This window comes from Protopterus annectens, chromosome 2.part1, assembly GCF_019279795.1.
Source record: "Protopterus annectens isolate FY-2018-M chromosome 2.part1, PAN1.0, whole genome shotgun sequence".
Lineage (NCBI taxonomy): Eukaryota > Metazoa > Chordata > Ceratodontiformes > Protopteridae > Protopterus > Protopterus annectens.
In genome coordinates, this window is record NC_056729.1 from 374,329,439 (window position 1) to 374,355,048 (window position 25,610).

Genomic DNA, 25,610 nt, shown 5'->3' on the forward strand with positions numbered 1-25,610 from the left:
CAAAGGAGGGGAAGACAAATCACAACCTTATAGGAAACAGTCCCAATGACTTCCCTCTACAAATGCCAAGAACTTACCTTTTGGCAGCACCCCTAGGGGGAAAGCTAGCACTTTTCTCAACAAATTGGAACATGATCACCCAGGATCAATGGGTGCTGAATAATGTCGTAAGCCAAACTAACACTGCCATTGAAGTGGTTCCCTCTGCAAAACTCCTTGGCATTACCATAGATGAATACCTCAAATTTGATCTCCACATTCAACAAAACATAAAGAAAATGCACCAAAAGCTAGGTATGCTATATAGGAACAATAATTTCCTTTCCAACTCCACTACAGATACCTTGGCAATCACCTACCTGCTCCCTTCCCTTCTATATGGAGCCCCTCTACTAACCAATTTATCAGCCACCTACACCTCTAAGCTCGAAGCTTGCTATAATAAGATCTCTAAATTTGCAACTAAATCCAAAACATCAACTCACCACTGTCTCAGCCTACACTCTCTGAACTGGTTAGAACTCCCTAACCATCTAGACGATCTTCAACTAATCACCGCTCACAAACTAATTTTCTCCCCAGACAAATGCCCAGTATTAAAGGAAATCCTTCCTCCATTAACCCCTAACAGGTCACTGAGATCTGAGCACCAAAACCTAATCTCCATTCCCAAACCCAAGCGACCCGCTGGCCAGCTTTTACTATCCTTCTCTCTAGGTAGAAAATGGAACTCTCTGCCTCCTTCCCTCAGGACTATGCCCAACATCGAATCCTTCAAGAGCCAACGTTTTCTTCATCTATCTTCTAAATGGAAATGTTCCTGCTTTCACCCCACATAAATCCTAGGGACTCCCCACTAAGCTCCTCTCTACCGCCTCTCCACTACACTCTCTTTATTTTCTATTTTATCTAAGGATCTAGAACCAGCAGATTTTAACTGACTCCTAACATGTAAATATTGTTAAAAAAAAAAAAAAAACCTCTACAGTCAAGTTGTTAAACCGTCTCGTAATGTATACTATGTCTCAAATGTTTGAATCCAACTCTTGTATTTTCACATTGTGACCTTTATTTATATTTTGCAAACCTGCATTGTATGGTATTTCACTTTGCAACCTTTATCCTACATTTTGTATCCTATATGTATTAAATTGTTTATGGAGCTTTTCTCCCCGGGCCTCCACTGAATATGGGCACTTCTTGGCCCAGTGGACTTCCCCGGTAATCAAACTGATAATAAATAATAAATAAATAAATAAATATTGTTTCTCAGGGTTACAGGTTCCACTTCCACACACTTCCAATATCAAAAGGTATGCCAGATCTGCCACAAAACCAATGGGCAGAGGCACAAAAACAAATTGCTGCTCTTATGGACATGGGAGCTATTCAAAGAGTTCCACAGCAAGAACAGGGACAAGTATTTTACTCAAGACTTTTCTTAGTACCCAGAAAGGACAAAGCCTGGAGACCAATACTGGACCTGTCAATCCTAAATACTTTCCTGGATGTTCCAAAATTCAAAATGTTAACACTACAGCAACTTCTGCCCATGCTGGGCAAGAAGGCTTGGCTAGTTACTTTGGACCTCAAGAAGGCATACCTGCATGTCCCAATCAGACAATCTTGCAGAAGATACCTCAGATTCATAGCAGGCTCAATGCATTACCAATTCACTGCACTGCCCTTTGGCTTATCTACTGCGCACAGAGACTTTCACAAAATGCCTGGCACCAGTAATTGCATTTTTCAGACAAAAAGGAATTAAAATATATCCCTGTTTGGACAACTGCCTTATTCAAGCAGAGAGCAAGAACATTCTTCTAAAGCATCTGGCATTTATAAAAAGATTACTGATTTGCCTAGGGTACACAGTAAATGAAAAGAAATCAAAACTAGTGCCCTCTCAAGAGATAATATTCCTGGGTGCAAGCTTAAATACAACTGCCCAGATGGCTTATCTCACGCCAGACAAACAAAGGCAACTGACTCATTACTTTCAAATGATGGCAACAAAAACCCAGCTCCCTGCAAGAAAAAATCTGCAGGACCTGGGCTTCATGGCATCCTGCATTCTACTAATTCCATATGCAAAACTGCATATGAGGAAACTACAATGGTATCTAAAAAGTGTTTGGACTCAGCATTGTCACAGCCTGGAGACAATCATAACTTTAATTCCCTGCCTACAACAGGAGTTTCGATGGTGGTCCCAGGCCTGTCACCTTACCCACAGCCAGGCAGACAATAACAACGGATGCATCGGATTATGCCTGGGGGGCACATATGGCAGGAAAATGTATTCAGGGCACGTGGCCCAAGGAACAAATGCATCTTCACATCAATCAAAAAGAGATGCTAGCTGTACAGAATGGCCTGACAGCTTTTAAGGACCTACTGCATCCAGGACAACTATTAATAAAGATGGACAATACCACACTTATGTAGTACATAAACAAGCAAGGAGCACACATTCCTACCCCCTATGCAGGCAAGCCATGACTTTGTGGAACACAGCACTGACCTATCAAGTACATCTGCAGGCACAATTCCTGCCAGGAACAAAAAATGCACTGGCAGACGAACTAAGCAGAAATCTCATGGATCCTCACGAATGGAAGCTAAATCCACAAGTATTCAGTATGATAACGAGGAAATGGGGACGTCCAGATATAGATCTTTTTGCCTCCTCTCACAATTACCAAATACAGAAATTCTGCACAAGAACTTATCACTCTCAAGCATGGAAAGTGGATGCTCTATTATTCAGCTGGAAAGGCCTGACAGTCTAGGCCTTCCCTCCGATGCCTCTTCTTACCAAGGTGCTACTAAAAGTCAGACAAGAAAGGCCAAAAATGATCCTGATTGCCCCAGACTGGCCACCCCAGCACTGGTACTCAGTCCTAAAGAGTTTTTCTCAAGGCCCAGCTTGGCTTCTACCTCAAATTCCTCATCTTCTAACACAACAAAACAATCAGATTCTGCACAGTCAACTCAGAACCTTAAACCTGGCAGCATGGCAGATAATGTAGCCACTCAGACTGCACCTCTCTCTAAAGCTGTTATGGATGTCATTTTAGAAGCCAGGAGGCCCAGCACTAGGAAATCTTATGTAGAAAAATGGAAGAGATTCTGTGCTTGGAACCAGGCACAAGGGCTCAAACCACTTGTCCCTAATATACCTCAGATTTTACAATACCTGACTGAGATACTGGACAAAGGCCTATCTTTCTCATCTATTAAAATCCATGCCTCTGCCATTTCAGCTCATTACAATATGGAACCTCCTATTTTTTCACATCCTCTACTACGACAGTACCTCAGAGGGGCAAAAAATATAAGATCCCCAAGGAGAGCACCAGTACCAACTTGGGATCTCAATTTTGTTTTAGAAAAACTCACACTGCCTCCTTTTGAACCAGCCAACACAGCTGATCTAAAATTCTTATCATGGAAAACTGCTCTGCTCCTAGCAATAACTTCAGCAAGAAGAGTCTCAGAGTTACAGTCATTAATGGCTGTGGAACCTTTCATAATTTTTCATCAGGACAGGATTTCTCTTAGGACAAACCCAACATTCATGCCAAAAGTGGTCTCCAATGTGGCCTTAAACCAAACCATTCATTTACCTACGTTCTACCCAAATCCCCAGAATAAAGGGGAGAGACTTCTACACACTTTGGATATGCACAGACAGCTACGATTCTACTTGGACAAAACAAAGCTTTCAGAAAAACTGAGCAACTGTTTCTAGCCTATGCTGCAGGATCACAAGGAAAGCCTATTACAAAGCAGACAATCTCAAAATGAATAGGACACTGCATCCGCTTCTGTTATGCACAAGATGGCAGATCAGTGCCTAAGGGCATTAGGCCTCATTCTACCAGAGCAGCAGCCACTTCAGCAGCTTTCCTCAGAGGAGTACCAGCCAAAGACATTTTAGGAGCTGCAACCTGGAGCTCAGTGCACACTTTCACCAAGCTCTACCACTTACCTTTCTACTCTAAATCTAGAGCAGGCTTTGCCACTGCAGTTCTGCAGGGCCTGGTAGCCTCTCCAAATCCAATTTAGACCCAGCCGCCCAACCTCAGCTTTGGGATTCTACCCAAGTGTAATGACTGCAACAGTGAAACACGATGAACATAGTACAGTTGTGTACCTACCATAAATGTTGATGTTTGAGTGTATTCACTGTTGCAGTCCAGGTTACCCACCCACCATCCCCCTTTTTCCATTGCTGGGACTTTTCTGTACTTCTCAACTCTTTACAACCTATGTGGTGTATTTGCTTGTAGATGAAGGAAATGTTTATAGTAATATATGCATGTTTTTTGGCATAATTGTATCTTTCCAGCCTTCCTATTTGGGGGCACCTGGCATCTGGGGCAAGAAAAACTGAAGAAAATGGTGTTGGTTGCAACTTTTATACCCCTGGCGCACTGACGTCAGGGAAGAGGTGACAGCAACCGATGCTGGACCAAGACTTTGGAACTCGGGCCAACTGCGGGTCGCCTGCCAGCAGGATAACCCAAGTGTAATGACTGCAATTGTGAATACACTCGAGCATCTACATTTATGGTAGGTACACAACTGTACTTTATAGCAAGTATTCCCACCTGTGGAACTTAAATGTGCCTCATTTCCCGCACTTATTTGTGATTGGCCAGTTTTGGAAAAACTCAACTGTAGGCACGCCTGCTTAGCTGATGTTAGCAATGTTTAAAATTCCTTTGATAGATATGTGTCTGTTGAAAGTGCATGTTTGTGAAATGCTGTCATGGCTTAGTGGTTAAGTACTCTGACAATATTGCACAGTATCCTGAGTTTGAGCCCTGTCACTGCTTTTTATTTTCCTGCTGGCCAGACCTGACTGGTTAAAGTACAGTAAAGGAGGTGTGAGCGTGTTTAACCGACTTTGCTCAACTTTGCCCAACGTTGCTCAACGTTGCCCGACGTTGCGCTGGTTAGTGTGGTGCACAGCTATGTATAAATATGTTGTGGTTGCACTGGTTAGCACGGTGTGCAGCTATGCACAATTGTATTTAAATATGCTCAATAATGGCAAAATGTGCTTAGCAGTGCTTTATATTGCTTAAAATAGGGTACTCATGCCTCAGAATGCATAGCCATTTCACCTTCATAAATACATATGATTCGTTCACTACATTTAACATTTCAATGCTTTTTACAAAACTTATACATAAAAAATGTCAGGAAATATTTTTGTATACAGATTTCCCACAGAAAATGGAACGTGCAGTAGTGGGACTTGAACCGGGAATGCCTTCTCTTTGTGCAAAGGCTCTAACCACTATGCTATTGCTATTTTACTTAATTTGCATATATTTTTCTTATTATCCTCTTCTGGTGTCTAAGCTGTTAACTGTAGCTAAGCAATGGGCAAACCCGCGCAAATACGGGCAGCTATATCGGAAGAAAAAAAATATATAATTCTTTTTATTTTTAATTTTGTCAGTTATTTAACATATGGGGGAGTGTATTGTTACATTGTACACATGTGAGCGGACTCACTCATGTAACTCGAAATGGCAACGTTTCTTCATTGCAGGGGCGTGGATTTTTGGACTGCTCGGCAGTCCGACACCCCCCCTACACTCGTCCACGCTCCATGTAAGCTTTAGAGTTGAGGCAATGCACAGTCATTAATATGCATGGCTTGCTGCCATCACACTCTTACACTGGCGCTTCCGTGTAAGATTAATCTAGTGTTACACAGAAGATTAGTAAATCTTGGGGAGCAACTGTGAAAACCTGTAAAGAACAAAAATATAAAGAACAAAAATGTGTAGCTACTTTTGTGCACACATAAAGACACAATAAATCACTGCATTTAGGTGGACAGAGTGTAACTCTTAAAATATGTGATGAAAAATGATGAAAAAACGAAAAATAAATATGTAGATGTGTTTATATACACATTGTTATGAGTTACAAGAGCGCTCCAAGTGGACTAAAAGAATGCTGCACTCAAAATAAAATAATGAAATAAAATAAAATAAAGAGACTGCAGTTTCAACTTTAACCAATGTTGGTCGACTCAGCTGTAATACTTTCACAAATCACCAACCATGGTGCAAGCTTAGATGTAAGATGAGACATATTTTTAAAAGTTTAAAACATGAAGCGAAAAACCTGCATTATTTTACTAAACTACAAACAGACCTGTTTAAAAGACTTAGTTAGACAAAAAACTTGTCTAGCACATTAGGCTCTTTAATTTCAGAATACAGGCAATGGAAGTGACTTCATTCAAACTTGGGGGGGTTATAAAAGTTGAGACGCTTTTGCCAAATCAACTCCTGTCTTTCCAAAATTAGATGAAAAGGACCCCCTTTTAGGTTAACATTAACCTGACAAATCACTCTAAAGTGAAAATGGTGTGTTGGGTGTTCAGCACAATGCCTTGCCAATGCGTTAGAAGGTGACTTTTTTACTAATGTGGTATGTGTGCTCATAAATCCTCTCTCTTAGTTTTCTGTCCGTCTTACCAACATAATATGCTGGACAGACCACAACTAGCCAGGCAGACAACGGATTTAGAGTTAGAGTTAAATCTACCTTTAGTTTTTACCTTAAAGGAACCTGCTGTGAATTCTGTCCCTGTTGCTATATATCTGCAATAGTTACAGTTTTCACATTTAAATGTACCACCAGATCGACTACAGGTCTGGGATTCCATTTCTAAGATCTGTTTCAAGTTCCTGTTCTTCCTGTAAATAAAAGATGGTGAATTACTCAACTTCTCCAACACGTCTGGTTCCATCATAAAGATGCTCCAGTTTCTTTTAAATATAACCTCAATTACTTTGACTTACAAACAAAATGAGGTGACAAAGCTACTTGAAATCTTTCTAGTGGCTACACCTACTGTTTGTGCACAATCATGATTTGTATTAGTGGTTACTTCCAAATTCAAATCTTCTTCTGAAGTGACTGAACTAACAGTAGGAATGGTATACCTCTGTTCCTCTGCATTGTGCTGTTGCTTTGTGATTAGACAGTGACACTGATTTTTCTTGGAAAGTCTATTTAAAGTAGGGAGAGTTCTTTCACTGAGAAACGTCTGTGTGATTTGGTCGTTATTAACATCACTTGCAATTATGCGCTGAAATCATCACTGACATCGCCTGGCCATTTATTTTCTATTTACTTTTTTCACTTGGTATGTAAGTGAGCAGGAGAATAAGAGTGACTTTTTCAGTATTAACCAAAGACTGAAGAATAAAATATAACATGCAAAATAATGTTGTAATAGATAGCGTTTTAGCTAGTACCACAATTTATTTTTAATTTATACAAGTAACCTATCTAGTGTGAATGTAACCTAATATATAGTTACAGTTGAAAAATTAATATTTAGAAGGCACATTTAAAACACAGACAATAAGATTAGTTAATAACTTTCTTGGAATTATTCTTAGCAACAAAGGTAGATAGAAGCACAGCAATTCTTCAGTCTTATAAAAAGAAAATTAGTTTTTACTGGATGGACACATGCAGTTATCATTATCCATAAAGAATATTTTGAAGCTGAAAATAACTGCTAAGACAGGCACAAGTTTCTGTGTTTTGCGAAGTACTGTGTTCTAGCATATGAAATCACTTTGAAGTCTGTGCTACTTTATGGTGGGATAGTTAGAGACAGCTATTTAGTAGAAAGAGTGTGCACAAAATTCAGGAACATAAGTAAATGCAGATGAGACAATATACATAGCAAGTAAACCTGGAAATAGGAATATCTGGTCATCTTATTTACATTGAAGAATCTGTAGGCAGAACAAGAACAAACATAAATGAATATGGAATAAATTATTAGTTCAAGATTAGGAGCACTGGCACTCCATTGACTCAGACAGATAAATCACTGACAATGGCCCAGTCAATCCAGGTTCATTAGCAGCTCAGATGATAGACAGAGTAGCAGAGGAGGGATGGGCAGCTATGTGAGTGTTCCCTGTGGTGATCCCGGGTGGTAGCTAGGGGTTCTGCACTGGGGATGCTATAGCTTAAGGAAGGTTAATGATGGTGGGGATTCCCAAGTTTCTGTACAGGTGTGGGGATAAACTCCACATCCCACTGAATGTATGTCCCTCTAGACTCATCATGTACTACACTGGAAGGGACATAATAGAAACCCCCTGGCAGAATGGTAATGGCAACCCCCAGAATGCCCTTAAAATATGATAATGATGCTTAAAATCACACATGATACAGTGGACCTACTTATGCTTGATATGTGTCAGTAGGAATTTCTTTCAAAGAGATTTTGCCTTTTGAATCTTGTACATTTCTTCAAGGAGATAACAGTACTACCTGATGAAGGGCTGAGCTTGCAAGCTACTTACCTGGCCTGGATAAAGCCTTTGACACTGTTTAATGTAAAAGAATGCTAGACAAATGAATATCATTAAACATTATCATATATAGCTCAGTAGACTAAATACTGGTCAGCAAGCAACATGATGCATCACATCTAGGTGGGAAGTTATCTCCTGTCTCAGCAAGGATTACAAATGGTGTCAGACAAGACTGTGTTTCTAGGTACATTTCCTGTTGGACTATTCATAGGTTCATAGGTAGATACTAGGCTATTGACCCTAGGGCCCATATAAGCCTAGCCAAAGAGGTACCCTGGCTTTCAGCACCCAAGAAAATTATTTTCCTGTGCCCCTGTCAAGCAGATCTACAGAGGTGTTCCCTGAGGTGAATTTCCTATTTCCCATCCAATCATCAAGATTTTTCTTGAAGAGTGCTAATGAAGAGCTTTGTTTGATATAGACAGGTAGTTTGTTTCAGAGTATGGGAAGTCTCTCGAACAGGAATCTATCACTCCAGCATGTTCTGATTTTGTAGTGACAAGGTTTAGGTCCCTAGAGTGTGTAGCTTGGAGAGATTGGGATTTCTTTAAGTGGAGCATGTCCAACAGCTCTAGGTTTGACATAGCTTTATATGTTAGGCAGAGATTGTCTCTGAGTAGGCAATATGCGACGGAGTAAAGCAGGAGTTTTTTGAGATGGGCTGCATAGGGCATCTGTTTGAGGCCGGTAATCCTCTTTGTGAGGTATTTCTGCGACCTTTCCAGTTGTTGTAGATGTCTTGAGAGGTTCATACCAAAAGGGGCGCTGTACTCTATAATGGGTCTAATGAGTGACGTGTAGAGGGGAACAATGACCTCTTTTTTCCTGGATGAGAAACCTTTTGTGATGAGGTGTGCCATTTAGAAGGATTTCCTGACTATTGTGGCGATGTGATTATCAAAAGAGAGACTACTGTCCACCTGTGTCCCAAGGTCTCTTATTACACTTTCGGTGTTAAGTAGACTATCACCTATGTGGTAGCTCATCGTTACAGAGTTTTTACCAAAGGGGATGACAATGAACTTTTTGGCATTGAGTTTGAGGCCATGGCTTTGACACCAGGCATCTGTCTCCGTGAGGCCCTTTTGTAGGATGTCCACATCGTTAGGAGTTTTGATTATGGCTCCTAGTTTGCAGTCATCTGTGAACTTCATTAGCCAAAGACGTTCTGTGTTAACCTGTACTTCAGAAAAGTAAATACCAAACAGTAGAGGACCCAGGACTGAACCCTGTGGTACTCCACTTGTCACTGGTCTGAAGTCGGATTTGGAGTCTTATACTTTCACAGTGTGGGTTCTGTCAGTGAGCCGGTTGGCAACCCATCTTGTGACATAGGGATTTATACCTAGTTTAGTGAGCTTTTTATAATTCCAGAGTGGGGAATGGTGTCAAAAGCCTTGGCGAGATCTAGATAGGCTGTGTGAACCACCTTACCCTCATCTATGGCTTTGGTGACTGCTTCAAAGATGTCTGTCAGGTTTAGGAGACATGATCTGCCTTTTACAAACCCAAACTGGGTGGGGTCCAGAGTTTGGAGATTAACAATGTCCTTGTGTATAAGATCCATGATGATACATTCCATGGCCTTGCAGACCAGGCTCATTAGTCTAATTGGGCGGTAGTTTCCGGGGTCTGTGGTGGATCCCCATCTGTGGAGTGGGATAACTGTTGCTGTGCACCATTCAGTGGGCACAAAGCCTGAGGTGAGGCTATGATTGAACATGGTGCTTAGGTGGGGTGCAAGTTCATTCTGCAGTTCATGTAGAACACAGCCTGGGATGTTGTCAAGTCCCATTGATGCTGTGTTCTTGGCATTGGAGATTGTGATTTTTGCCTGTGCAGCCATGATTACAGGAACTTTGCATTCTTCTGGTATAAAGATGGGGCCTTTAGGGGGTGAGAGGGGGGTAAAATTATCACTGAACCTATCTGCCAGGATGTTGGCAATATCAGTTGGTTCTGTATATTTAGTGCCATCGTGCTGTAACTCAAAGCAGATCTGAGTGTTGCCATTGAGATTCTTGACATAGCTAAAGAATGCTTTGTGGTTGTATTTAGAATCAGTGACAATTTTGTTTTCGTAACTAGCTTTGAAAGATTTTATGAGGGATCTTAGCTTCTTACTGAGGCTGACCAGGGAGTTCCTCCAATCATGGGATTTTACTCTTTTTTGCAACAGTTTCTTTCTTCTGTTGTAGAGTTTGTTTATGACAGGGGACCACCAGATTGGCTTCCTTTTTTTGGAGGATAGCATCTTGGTTCTGTTAGGGATAGCACGATCCATGCACTTGTGTAAGTGCTTATACAGTGCATTTGTGTAGGATTCAGCAGTTGTACCTCTATTGTCAGTCTGCATGGGTGTCGTGAAGTTTGCCACTTCTGTCTTAAGAAGCGTGAAGTTGTCTTTGGAGAAATGTTTACAGTGGTTTCCCTAATGGGGGGTGAGGGTGGGATGTGGATGTCTAGGGTGATTAGCTTGTGATCGGATCTGACCAAAGAGGAATTGACCTCTGGTGTGGAACACCGGTCGCCCATGTTGGTAATGACCAGGTCTAGGCTATTGCTGCCCCTGGTGGGGATGTGGATAAGTTGATCCAAGGCATTGGAATTTATGAATTCCAGAAAACGTTGAGTAAAAGAGTTGGTACACGAGTAGTTTTCCCAGTTAATGGTGGGGTAGTTGAAATCACCCATTATTATGGTGTTGGGTTGTACCCTAATATTTTACAGTGTATCAATAAATGAGGAGTGGGAGTCCTGGGGCATGGTGGGGAATCTGTAGCAAGTTACAATTTGGATTGCGTTTTTGCACAGAGTTATTTGCACTTAGATTATCTCAGATGCATTATGCTGAGCAACTAGCCTGGAGTTGTGGATATCCTTAATGAATATGGACATGCCTCCACATTTAATGTTTCGGTCCTGGTTAGGTGGCCAAAAGGTGTGGTATGAATTATAGCCTGATAATGCAGGGGTGATCTCTGGAGCCTTGAACCAGGTCTCTGTCACTGCACAGATGTCAATATTCTCCATTTTAAGGAGTGCCTTGAGTGAATGCATTTTGAGGTTTAGACTTCTAGCATTGAGTAGCATTACCCTCATATTTTGCTTGCTTGTACCTGTTAAGGTGGTGAATTTGTAATTTGAACCTTGCCTAAAAAGGGGACTATAGGGGTAACAAGAGCCTTAGCTAGTATCCGGAATCCCAAGGGCGATAGGTGCAGGCCATCTCTGGCAAAGCATCGTGATGTGTCGATTATGTCATCCCAGGCAGCCAGATACTGGATCCCCTTAAAATGACACCAGAAGCTTAGCCAATTGTTGAAGTCAATCATTTTGTCCTTGTACTGTGGTATCATTCTGGGTGATGGCAGGATGCTACTCAGGGCTAGGGTCATACCTGCCTGGGCTACAAGATCGGAGAGCTCCTCCATGTCTCTTTTCATGTAGTCCAGTGAGGTACATCTCAGGTCATTCACACCAACATGGACAATGATAGAGTCATATTTGTACTTATTGTGGAGTGACCTGAGTGCATGCGTTATGTGGTGGATCCTGGCACCTGACAGGCAGCTGACAGTAACTTTTTCCTAGTTTAGCCTGGTGAGTCGAACATCAGTGTGCCTGACTATAGAGTCACCTATTACTAGAGTGTTGGGTATGTTGTTATGCCTCATGGGCTGTGGTTGAGTGGCACACTGAGTTTGTGGGCTATGTGTTATTTAGGTTGTGTTGGGGGGGTGGAGGATGCTTGCATTTCTTCTTTGCCGGTCTCTGTTGGTTGAGCAGATTTTTATTGTATTGTATTTATTTTATTGTATTGTATTTATTGTATTATATTGCATTGTTCTTAAATACTGAGAGGAGGAAATGGGTTGTGGATACCCAGATACCCAATAATTTCAAACTGGCTAAAATGATTACTTTAATACAGGTTGCTGAAATTCAACAAGATGGTCAGCTAGAAATGAATTCTTTGTGCGTTAGAAATAACTTCACCTTTAATGCCAGTAAATGTAACATCAGGAGACTTGCAAGAGGGGCATGAATTATGATCACAAAAGAAATGGTTAAATATGAAAAAAAAAATACACCATCATTAAAGATCTAAGGATACAGTAGATAACAGATTAAAGTTTGACCTGTGTATATCTAGGTATGTGAGGAAAGCATATTCTCTTTCTCTTGTAATTCTGAAGAGAAGTCTGGTCCCCAAGGGAAATCATCATGGCAATGTACACCTTACTGATCCATACCATTATTGAGTACAGTACTGCATTTGTAGCCTTCAAACAACCCAAATGAAAGAACAAGAAAAGGTACAATAGTTTTTTATTAGACAAGTCACAAGGCTGGAAAACTGTCACCCTTCATAAAGGCTTTAGTAGTTGTCATTTTCTCTTGTTTCTAATAGGTTACTTAGAGATGTTCTATGCCTGATGTGCCTGGCAATGTCTGATCTAATTCTTTTTCAATGTCTGTAGCTGGAACACATCACAGAGAGTACTAAAATCACCTCACAGAACATTGTACTAAAAATAAATATCAGAAATAAAGACACGTGACAAATAAGTTATGCAGTGTCTTCCAGGAGCATGGAATGCACTTCAATTAACCATCAGGAGAAGTCACTCATAGGTTCATAGGTTTATACTAGGCTATCTGCCCTAAGGCATTTATAAGCCTAGCCCAAAGTTTTGTTGCTTATGCCACCCCTTATGTTAAAAAATACTGTGCCTCATTAGTTTTTTCAAAAAATAATTATACTCATGTTCACATATACACACACAAATGCAAACACTTGAAGCGGAAACTATCTGTATGAGGAATACAGTTATCAAGCTTCTTGAAAGGCACAATACATCATAAAACTGGCAATCAAATCTGTTAAACTAGAAAGGGACAGAAGTAGTGCATTCCCTCATGTGTCTTCTTCATACCGTTACTATTGTTGTTATCCATATGACTTAAAGAATACTTCACAAGCTTCTAGTGTTTTGATTAAATTTAACAAAATTATCAATATCAATTAACATCTAGTTGTCTCCATTTGAGCAAGACTCAGCTGCAGGTTTTGCAAGTGTCTGAAGGCATATTTCGAAGTACAAATGTGCACCGCTTGATATTGTCTTATAAATGGTATATCTACAGTTGATGTTCCAGAAGCATCAGTTCCACGAAGCAAAAGATACTGTAGAACATAACTCCAGCCACTGTTTTCTATAAGAGGTCACTGTTGCTGTAATTTCTTACTGTACGCCTAGCGATAGTGATTCCATTCTGTTCAGGGATTTCTCCTATCTTTTAATTGGTACAGAGTTGTGATATATATGTTTGGAGGTATGGGGATCTTGTCCCCACATTATGTGGTGCATGTGGTGGTCTTCCACCATGCAAGAAAAAAAAAAAGAAAGCTAAGTTAACTTTATTATCCCATCATATGTTTTGGGCATTATTTTTCTGATGCATGAATTTTGTTCTTCAGCAATTCATTGTAAAACCCTTATAAATATGGGGTAATGTAAAGGAAAACAGAACTGATATATTATGGTCAAAACAGTGAACAGAGGAAATATTGGCCATATTAATTTTTCTGCAATCTGCTGAGTAAAACATATCACAAGTATTTTTATTGATATACTATGACTTAAATGCTTTGAATGGAGTGCTGCATGACTGCCGAATCATACATCAATGCACCGTACGAGCATGTACACAAATGCATAGACCTTGCCATATCAGACAGAACTAAGATGCTCTCCTCCAAAAAAGGAAGCCATTCTGGTGGTACCCAGCTATCAATAAACTCTACAACAGAAGGACGAAACTGTGTCAGAAAAAAATTAAGTCACAAGACTAGAAAACCTTCCTTATCAGTCTCAACAAAAAGCTGAGATCCCTTATCAGATCCTCTAAAGCCAGCTATGAAGGAAGAATTGTGGCTGACACCAAAAACAACCACAAAGCCTTCTATAGCTATATCAGAAACCTCAAAGGCAATCCCCAGATTTGATCTGAGTTATTGCATAATGGCACCTCCTATACTGAGCCAAAAGATGTAGCCAACATACTGGCCAACAGATTCAGTTCCAACTTTACCCTTCCCCCCAAAGGGCCCTATCACAATACCAGAAGAAAGCCTGGTACCCACCATTTCTGCAGCACAGGTAAAAGCTGCATTGTCCAAAGCCAAGAATACAGCATCCATGGGAACTGATAATATTCCTGGCTGCGTCTTACATCAGCTACAAAATTAACTGGCACCACATCTGTGTGCCCTGTTCAATCACAGCCTTACCTCAGGCTATGTCCCTAACAAATGGCACACTGCTACAGTCATCACACTTCTTAAAGGAGCAGCAACTACAGACCCTGGGAACTATTGACCCATCAGTCTGACGAGTCTGGTATGCAAAGCTATGGAGTGCATCATCATGGACCTGCTTAACAAGGATATAGGCAATCTCCAAACTCTTAACCCTACACAGTTTGGCTTTGTCAAGGGCAGATCATGCCTGTTGAACCTAGTTGACTTCTTCGAGGCAGTCACCAAGGCTATGGATGAGGGTAAGGCAGTGCATGCAGCCTACCTTGACCTGCCCAAGGCTTTTGATACCATTCCCCACTCAGGTATCATTGATAAATTCACTGAACTAGGTATCAATCTTTACTTCACTAGGTGGGTTGCAAATTGGCTCACAGACAGGACCTACAGAGTGAAAGTTGTGGATTCCAAGTCAGACTGTGGACCAGTCATGAGTGGAATCCCACAGGGCTCAGTCCCGGGCCTTCTTCTGTTTGGCATCTACTTCTCAGAAGTCCAGGCCAACTCAGAAGGACTTTGACTGACTAACTTAACTAATGACTGCAAGCTAAGGGTTATTATCAACGCCCTAAGTGATGCAGACATCCTACAAAAGGGCATCTCTGAGACCAATGGCTGCTGTTGGACCCATGGCCTGAAGCTTAACCCCAAAATATGTGTTATCATCCCCTTTGGAAAAAACACAGTTCCTACGAATTACCATGTTGATGGGAGCCCACTGAACACTGAAGGGGCCATAAGAGATCTGAGAACCCAGGTCAACAGCCACCTCACCATCAATCACCACATTGCCACTGTGGTCAGAAAGTCTTTCTCTGTGGCACATCTTATAACCAAAGGCTTCACATCCAGGAAGAAAGAGGTCATCATCCCTCTCTACTCATCCCTCATTAGACCAATCATCAAATATAACGCCCCATATGACATGTACCAGACCAGACACCTACAAGAGCTGGAGAGACCACAAAAGTACCTCACAAACACATGTCCTACATGGACAGACTCAAAAAACTTCAGCTGTTCTCAGTCTCTTATCGTCTACTTAGAGGTGATCTCTGCTTGTCTTACAAAGCTATGTCCAACCCAGCCCTACTTGAAATGCTACACCTAAAGAAATCCCAATCCCCCCGCACCACACAATCTAGAGATCACAACCTCATTACCACAATTAACAGAACATGCTAGAGGGACAGGTTCTTCTCCCAAAGACTGCCCATACTCTGGAATAAGCTTCCCATTCATGTCTAGCAGAGCACCTCACTGGCCCTCTTCAACAGAAATCTTGACGAGTGGATGGGTAACAGAAAGTTCACTCCATGGATAATTCCATTTGCTCTATTGGATAGGGGCACTGTGAACTAACATCGGGTGGCACAGTGCCTGGGCCATTGTTTTGGGCTAGACTTGTAAAGGCTCCAGGACCATTAGCCTAGTACACACCTATGAACCTATAATTCACTCTGGATGACATCAAGGTTTGAAAATATTCCAGTTTTTGTCCAGTTTCAAAGGACATCATAACCTGTTTTTAGTTTCAGTAATATAAGCCATGGCACAGTCTGAGGCTGTTAATTTTTATAACGCAAAATTATATCAGCAAAATTTCAGGTTAAATTACACAAACTGATATTCAGAATTTAACTAGTTTGGACTCTGTTGTACAAACTTGTCCTTGCATTTCTTTTTTCCATCAAACATAGAAGGTTTAAGTAAATGATCTAACTTGCATTTTTTTTTTTAATCTTTTTTTTTTTTCAAAAGTTTGTGAAGTAGTGAAGTAACTCCTTTGCAGGTTTCAATAGCAATAAATATTCCTTAGTGTAAGACAAGATCAGCAAAGAAACAGTATAAATAGTGTTGGCATGCTCTGCTAAATGAGTGCGCAATTATATTTCTGTCAGCCATTTAGTCTTGTATTTGCTTGTGTTTATCCTTGTATCAGACATCTGTCAGGAATCTCCAGAAATGATAGCTTTCACTGAGGAGATTCTACACACACTGCACAGCAGCATTCTGTTAAAATGACAGAACGATACATCATGCTTAGTTGGTAGAAATGCACTGTCCTAAGTCTGCGATGCACAGTGAATAGCATGATTAGTATATCTTAGCAGAAGATATTAATAATTCCATTGTTACTATTTTCCACAGAGTTGACCTTCTTCATTTACTCTTTCTATCTTTGTGAAGTAGTGTATAATATTTTACTATGGCTGTTAATGGTAAGAGTTTAATAGATGTGTACTAGCCTAAAGACGACTAGGGTCTTCTTAAGTGTAGCCTTGCATCCAGAATCTCTGATAGATTTGGGAGATGAAACATTTACAAGCAGAGGCCTAGGAGATTAACCATTTACAAGCTGCCTGCATGCATTAGAGACATGGACGCCAAACCAGGAATGAATTTCCTGTTCCCCATTCACTTGTTCAAGTTCACTTGAATTGGCTTCGAGAGGGACTCTGCTTCACATGGATGGGGGGCCTTTTCCAGAGAAGGGATAGACTCTGGGATACATACTTGTCTCTCCATCAGTTCCTTTTTATTTCACAGGTAAGGTTTAAGCCTTTAATATGGGTTATTCTAGTACTGTTTGTTTTTGGATATGCAGGAGGTCCATCAGAGTGGATTTGACAATGCCTTGTTTGGCAGGCATAGATCTCCCCTCAACAGCCTGTAGAAGACATAATACAGGGATTAAGCTTTGAGGTGGTCTGCATAGCACATATTACTTATGCCCTGTATTCTTTTAGTGAGGAACCTCTGTGGGCATTCCAATTACTGGATGTGTATGATTAGGTACATATCAAAGGGGGCATTGGTAGGTCTGTTGAATGCCAAATACAGTGGAACAAAGACTTCCTTGGATCTAGATGCCATACCTTTGTTTCCAAGTTGCACGACTTAGAATGATTTCCCACTAAAGTAGACACATGATGGTCAAAGGCTAGATTACTGCTTGTGTGTCTCCAAGTTCCTGACTAATGGATCGACTCATAGGGTTGTGTTGTCAATATGACAGTAACCAGGAGTGAATGACTTCTTGAAGGATACTTTTGTTCATTTTTTGGCATTTGACATTTAGTTTTAGTGCATAGCTCTCACACAAGTTATTTGCCTGTGTCAGCCTTTCCTGGAGAACATTCGTGTTAGTGGGGAATTCTGTGACTGCTCCTAATTTTCAGTCATTCAAATGTGGTCAGCCAGAGGCCCTTAACATTGGCCTTGACTTCTGAGAAGTAAATTCCAAAAATTAGTAATACCAGGACTAATCCTTGAGGAATTCCTCTTTTGACAAGTTTCTTTGTAGAGGCTGACTCCCCAGTTGTAAGCTCTTGTCCATGAGCCAGCTGGCTATCCACCAGGTTACATAAGGGTTTGTACTTAATCTCTTGAATTTATTAACAATGATTGACTGGGATAGTATGTCAAATACCTTGGCCAAGTCATGGTATACAGTGTGAACCATTATGCCCTCATCCATTGCTTTAGTAACCTTCTCAAAGAAGTCCACCAGGTTGAGTAGGTATGACTTGTCCTTGCCAAAACCAAATTGGGTTGGGTCCAGTGTCTGGAGGCTTCTTATGTTATTGGTCATTTCCATTGTATCTCTTCTCATGGCTTTGCAGATGAGACTAGTAAGACTTATGGCTCTGTAGTTTCTAGGGTCTGTAGGTGGCCCATCTGTGTGCATTGAGATGACTTTTGCTATTCTCCATTTGTGAGCCACAAAGACTGTTTGGACACTTCTGTTAAATACTAATTACAGAGGTTCCCAGAGGGCCTGACAGGTCATGTTTTATGCTATTTAGAAAGTGTCCTTTTATATTATCTGGACCCACTGGTGCAGTGTTCTTGGCCTCAGATAGAGCATTGAACAGGTTGTTGCAGTAACAATGTGCTCTGCACACAATTGTACATTGCCTTTGAGGATAGGACATAGCTAAAGAATGCCTTATGGATGTTCATGGAATGGGAGGCCAAATTTTCCTCAAATTTCACTTTGGTAGACTTTATTTTTCCTCCAAGTTGTTTGTTTAGTTTGGTGAGAGTGCTTTTATCCTGCTGGGTGCTGCACCTTCTAATTTTTCCAAGATGGCTCCCATACTCACCTCTCCCTCTCTTACTTCTTCTTTAATTCTCTTCTCTATTATTACTAAACACAAAACCGATAACAAAATAATGTATTTACACAAACCTTTTTGGATTCTCCTAACAGGAACCACACACTTCTACTCTTAAACCAAATGGAATACTTTCATATCAGCTGTAGCCCAGGATTGTAATATATACTCTATAGCTTAGTGTGTGTTATAGCTTGGCTAGCTGTAATATTGTAAGAATACACAAATTGTGCCAATTTCTACCTGTCTTACTATTTTTGTGTAATTACTCTTAAAATATTATACCTATGTCATGTTCTCTTTCACTGTATAAAAATCATAACTATTGTATTCTTTGTATGCAATGTTAGTATGTGGAGCTTTTCTCCCTGAGTCTCCACTGAAAATGAGTTTCTGCCCAGTCAGACTTTCCCAGCAAACAAATGTAACATAAAATAAAATTTCAGGGTTAGATCGGTAACCACAGAATCCAATTTACCTTGATTTGTATGTTTAATATAGGCATGTAGGCAGAATGGAAGCACCCTTAGTTTACAAGAGTTTTGCAGTTTTATAATGTATTATTATTGCTTTAGTTTATTGATCTGTCATCTGTCATTCTTATGCAGGCAGAAGTAACATTTTGAATTCATGTTCATAATGTGCCCATTTTATTTTCTTTTAGTGTAAGCTGGAATATCAAGCATGCATTTCTGGTAAAGCAGTCTCTGTGTTATGTGAAGGACATTGTCCGTGCCCATTTGGAAAAGATACCATCAGAGGAAAAACAGACAAGAGAGGTAAGTGACAATAATCATGCTGAGACTTGCATAATAATGCAAAGCTTTGGAGCAAACTCTGTTCCTCCTAATATTTCAGATGTATGTCAATTACACATATATATTTGGTTTCTGCCCATTCAGTAGGCATCACTGTCGGGTTACCATATAAAGCAGGATTTAGAGCAAGTTATAGTAAAGAGGTGCATCAGTAGGAAGGAGAGGTACAAGAAGAGACCACCGGACCTACAGCGTATCTGCTGATGTGATAGGATGGAGGGAAGACATCATTTTTGTTTCCACCAACAGGAGATGGTGTCTTGAACTGCCAAATAGTGATGTAACAGCATGATAATATGATGCAATGTTTTCTCTCTTTTTTCATTTCTCCACCTCTTTTGGGTTTCTAATAAACGCCAGTATGGTGTATGCAGATGATTAATTAAATGCATTTCTGACAACTATACTATCCTTTACAGTGTTGTGATGCAAGAAAATAACTTTTATTTTGGTTCTTAAATGGCATTTTATTTCTTAAGGCTGACCTGTCAAATGACTTTCTACAGACATCCAAATATGTCCTACAATGTTAAAATAAGTGCCTGGTCGTGCTACAAGTTTTTGTTTAGCATTTCTTTCAACATGATTATTTACTTCCTGTTTGACTGAAGATTTATGAACTGAAAGCCCACTGAAAGATTACCACCTACTTGTACAGTATGGGGTGAGTCGGTTGCCATATGGGTGACCTGAAACCTATTAGTGATGCTGGTCCTGTAGATTTGGCAGTAAAGGAAAGGAATACAATTGTGGGTCTAGCATCTCTTAGTGTGGACTGTGTGTGGCAACATGTTAATGCTCCTTGTACTGTTGTCCTACTGTGAACCCTAACTTCTTGGAGGTAGTGCATGAGGGTAGTGCATAACAAAAGCCTTCCCTGGATTGTGATCACCACAGACATACTGGCCGCAGCATTCATCTTTTGTTTGACAGAATAAGATGTGAGCACTCAGTAAATAGCATTAGATATTATTGTTTGTTGGAGGTACCCCCCCCAAAAAAATTTAAAACAAAAATGAATTACACAAAATGAAAATTCAGTGAAAGACCACTTTCACTGAGTCCTGCACTTTTATAATGAGACTGTCACAAAGCTGGAAACACTGTTTTTTGTTTGAAATGTGATACACTTGAAGCTGATTATTAAAAATTGTGGAACATGCACTCTGATTACATAAGGCACAGCCCCAACAGAAACAGTTCTTTAATTTTTTTTTTGTTTGTTTCTCATGGTATTCTTTACTTCACAGAGCAGTATATTTAAAGAAACTCATCCATTTAAATGGGGTTAAATAATAACCCTTCATCATACTGATGTATATCTGTACAAATTTATGTAACTGCCATAGTGCCATGCTTGTCTGCACAAAAATTAATAGGAAACAGGTTTTGAGATTATGATTTATTTCTAGGCAGAAATCAAATAAACACATAATATTTACCTGTAGAATTTTCATTTTATTAAGTAGATATTGAAGTATCCATTGTAATTCTGAGAAGAGAATAACATGATATGGAAACAGCAAATTTTAAGCACTGGTGTTGGTTTTGATAGTATACTTTCTTAAATGTCATAGCATGCTCAGTTCTTCATTGACAGCATTTGGCTTGAAATTTTTGTTATTATTTGATTTTTGTGGAAACAAGTATCATAATGTGACCTTTTAAGCTGTGAGAGAACTGTTATTTCAGTATAAGTTGTCTTACCTGCCAAAGTGTATACACCACAATATATTTTCCTGACACTTATATATGGCAGTAATATGGTACTAGTTTAAAAGGACTATCAAACTTCTCCTTCCAGGTAGGTGCTATTGCTGTACATGTTCTTCTTAAACAATACTAGAATGAAGAAATGCTATTTTGAATTCATCAAATTATATATTATTTTTCGCTCCGTCTTTTTCTGTCACTCCAGCTACTAGGATTGCTTCTGCATTGAGCAAGTAATTTTATGTGCGTGAGAGACTAGGCCAACTTTGATTAGTCCAGAATGAGTGAATGCATATTTTTGCCATGACTGGCTGGTATTAATCTTGCTGATAGATGCAACTATCTCTTTATAAGGGTATGCATATGGCAGTCTTATTGAATCAGGAATATCATACCCAGAGATCCCATTAGTGTTGACACTGAATTTATATGACATCTTTTTGCCTGATTCTGGGAGAAATGTAGTTAACCAGTCATAAACATGACAAGGCTGTCACCTTAAAAAAAGTTATGGACTCAAGCTTTTTTCCCACAGGTACACCATAATTGATCCTACCTGGAAAGGATTATTATTGAGGGTGTAAGAGAATGTACTATTTTTGCATGTTATAAATCCAGGGAAAGTGTGAGACTTTTGGAAGATTGATAAACCTTTAATGTATCCCATGACCTTTATTTACTTTTGATTGCAACTTACTTTCCAGGTGATGTTCAATCTAGCTTAGTCTGTGCTGTAAGGAGTTTCTTTTATTCCTTTAGAATAAACCCACAACCGTATTTAACTGAATTCTAGGCTTAAAATAATCCTGTTATATGAAGATACTTGTTGAAATGTAAGAGATGTCTGCTGATGGAGCTATTTTATTCAATAGAATATTAAATAACTTCTGAATGTCTATTTTAGACTTGAAAACAGACTATGTTGTAGATGTGTGAAATGCATACCTAATGTTTTCAGGATGGTACATTTCTGGAAGATTAGCACATATAAAGCATATAAACTATAAAAGTACTCTTATGGAGGTTTCATCATCACTATATACAAACAGTTCTACTGCAGAATATGTACCTAAATCCATCCTAATTACCTCAAAACCACAGAATCCTTAAGTGTGAATGAAATGTGTTCTGCAGTGTGACTATTCACTCAGAAAAAAACAATGCCATCTACCAATACTTCTACAAACAAATTCTACTTTCTAAGTCTAATTTTGATAATGTCATATTAAAATTCAGTTACTTTTTTAACCCCAAACATTGTGGCAAGACTGGATCATTTAATCCTAAAAATATCAGTAAAGAATCTTCTGTTCAGAAGTTATTTGCTTTGTCCATTGATGTGAGACTCCTTCTAGTTATACAAATGTGGAATATGCTACCAAAGTTTAATTATGTTTACAAAGAAAATTTTAATAGTGAAGTCCTATCCAATAAATTCTTACCATGCCAGTGAATGCTTGTTAACTCTGGCCCACAGCTAAACGCTGAATATGTAAGAAGCAGCCTGCATACCTACATTAAATTATGATATAGTTGGTTAGGACGGTTAATATTTAGAATACAGGTGGTGTTAAATACTACTTGTCTCCATGGATGTATAAGCAGATTTTTGGGAACTTTGTTAAATGTTACATACATACAGCCTTCAGAGTCTGTTGTAATATTATGACCTTCATTCATTTAAGATAATCAGTATATTTACAGATTTAACAAGCGATAATTGCAGATGGCATGGCCGAGTCACTCAGGTGCAAATTAAGTGAAAAGGAAGCTATCCTTGGGCTCTATGGGGCATCATCTGTAGTGAAGACTGACTGACGGATGTAGGGATTCACCTTACTTATCACTTTTGATCTTTTAGCCATTATTTGATTTAAATTATGAGGTCATATTCCACTCCTAGAATTGTCACTTTCTCTGAATAAGTCATGGTTAAATATGAATTCTCTACTTAAGTTAGTGAATGTTGAATCTAATTCAGTCTAGTCTAGTCGTGTATATATTATACCAGAAGTATACCATTCCTAAACGAAAGCAGAGTGGACTTATATCTTCCTTGTGCATTCAGAATGTTGAACTCAGAATGTTCAAAATATGATCATGCATTTTTAGAACTACTGAACATTTACACAACAGACTAATAGGAAAATATTATTATAGCATCTTATCATGTTTTTGTTATATACATTGAACTTATACAGTCCTTTTCTGTTCATCAGTCTTGACCCAGAGATGTAGACCTCTGTTGATTAGGTAGCTCAAATAAAGACTCAGGTTCCCTTTAGTTTCTTTAATTCATTCATAATTAAGAAAGCTGCAGACCTTATGTACTTTTACAAAGTCGACCAATTCATTTTAGACATCAGCCTTTGGAATTTTTCTCAGAGTAAGTTATAGAGATTTGCTCCTTCCAATTCCTCGTTTATTTTCCAGGTTAAACACATCCTTTTTTTTCTTGTTAACCAATGATTCCATTTTCCCATTTATGAGCCAGATTAAATTATGTATTTTATTATTTGCTTTAACCAGATGTGGTACATAACTTGATTCGAAAAACATTTCCTATGCCCTGACCATGACTTTACATGCCACTCATAACATATAACATAATACTTTTACACATCTGAAGGCTTTTAATAACTTTTTCTGTTGGGTGATTATTATTCCTGTACGTGGTTACTTGTCTTTCAGTGTACTGTTCAATGCAGCAGTTTTAGCACTATTCAGTTTGCTAATACTGGAGCTGTTGTTTGAAAATTCCAAAGATCACTGTACAGTTGAACTATTCCCAATACTGTTCGACTCTTGTTAGTTTTGCCCCAGACTAGTGCTGATGAATACTGTGCATGAACGTGTTAAAACAGACTCAGTGTACTAATGATGGGAAGACTACAAGTAACCTGTCTTACTAAGGATGCTTGGATTTTAACTAGTGAGACGGACGTTAAATTGCCAGATGAACCATAATTCATAATCTTTGAAATATTATTGTGTCAGTAAGCATAATGTTATCACATTGACTATGGGTTGTAATGTGCAGTAGGTTAATTTAAATGAGTCATTTGTGTTATGAATACCAACCATTTGTGCTGCAACAGGATTATGTCCAACTTCTTTTTCCTGAATCATGGCATTTGTAGTCCAGTAGTGATCAACTGAAGATCTGAATGTCAGGAGACACACACACGCACACACACACACACACACACACACACACACACACACACACACACACACACACACACACACACACACACACAATGTCAGTGCAAAGATGCATGCACTCAAAGACACTTCATTTTTTAATTAAAAAAAGTAATAATAATAATAATAATAATAATAATAATAATAATAATAAAAAGCCTGTGATGAATACACATTGTATCCTTTCTACGAAGTAGCTAGATAGACAATGTGAGAGTCTAAGGAAAAAGAAAGAAACTATATTTTTAAAGAACCAAACATGCTTTCTGTTGCCTTACCAAGGACATAAACAGATTTTAATGGAATTAAGATTACATCACTAAAAGTCCCTTTACTGACAGGCAGAATAGCATAGCCAACTTTAAGAATGAAATACATAAGTCCTTTGGGATAAACTGGGTTTCACAATTTCAGTGATTACTTCTGAATCTATGTATAATTTACTAAATGAGATCTTGCTTTTATACACAGGCCTGCACACTTATTTGGTCTCAAAGTCTGTCAAACTGCATTATACTTATTTTTCTGTAATGGAAGATTCTTGACTTTTGGTATGTAATATAATGTACCTCCAGAATATATTAATTTGGAGTTGACATTATGACCGAGGTAAAATTCATGTTTATATCTCCAGACATCCTGTGCTATCACTTAAAAGATGTTGGCACCAAAACACCTTGTACTGTTCTTAGCAATAAGACCTCTGAGCCAGGTTTAACATTTAGCAGCAAATAAGTGAAATAGCAAACTCAGGTATAGCATGTATTTGATTATTTAGACATAATACCAAGAAAGTGTTACACTGAAATATCAATGGGTGACTGAAATCCTGTACTTAGATAATGCATTCAGGGTTTTACAGACATTTGACAATGGCTTTCTGATGTGCTGCATTTTACTTAGTAATACTATTTCTGGTGGGTAATGACTTATTTTTCAGAACTGGAAATGCAATGCATTGTCCAGAATATTTTTGTGTAGAAATTGTAATTTATCAGAAAATATCATGTTCATTTCTTCAGAAAAATTACTTATGGTTTCACTTGAAAGA

The 25,610-nt window shown here is 39.1% G+C and overlaps 1 protein-coding gene across 2 annotated transcripts in view; it reads left to right on the forward strand.

The window, feature by feature from the left end:
• Positions 1–25,610, forward strand: part of SPOCK3 (SPARC (osteonectin), cwcv and kazal like domains proteoglycan 3) — a 2,692,952-nt gene that overhangs the window by 1,760,476 nt on the left and 906,866 nt on the right. For both annotated transcript variants that reach the window (XM_044062207.1, XM_044062208.1), the window contains exon 7: positions 19,489–19,603. In XM_044062207.1, coding sequence (XP_043918142.1) covers positions 19,489–19,603 — 115 coding nt within the window. The remainder of the gene's footprint in view (positions 1–19,488; positions 19,604–25,610) is intronic.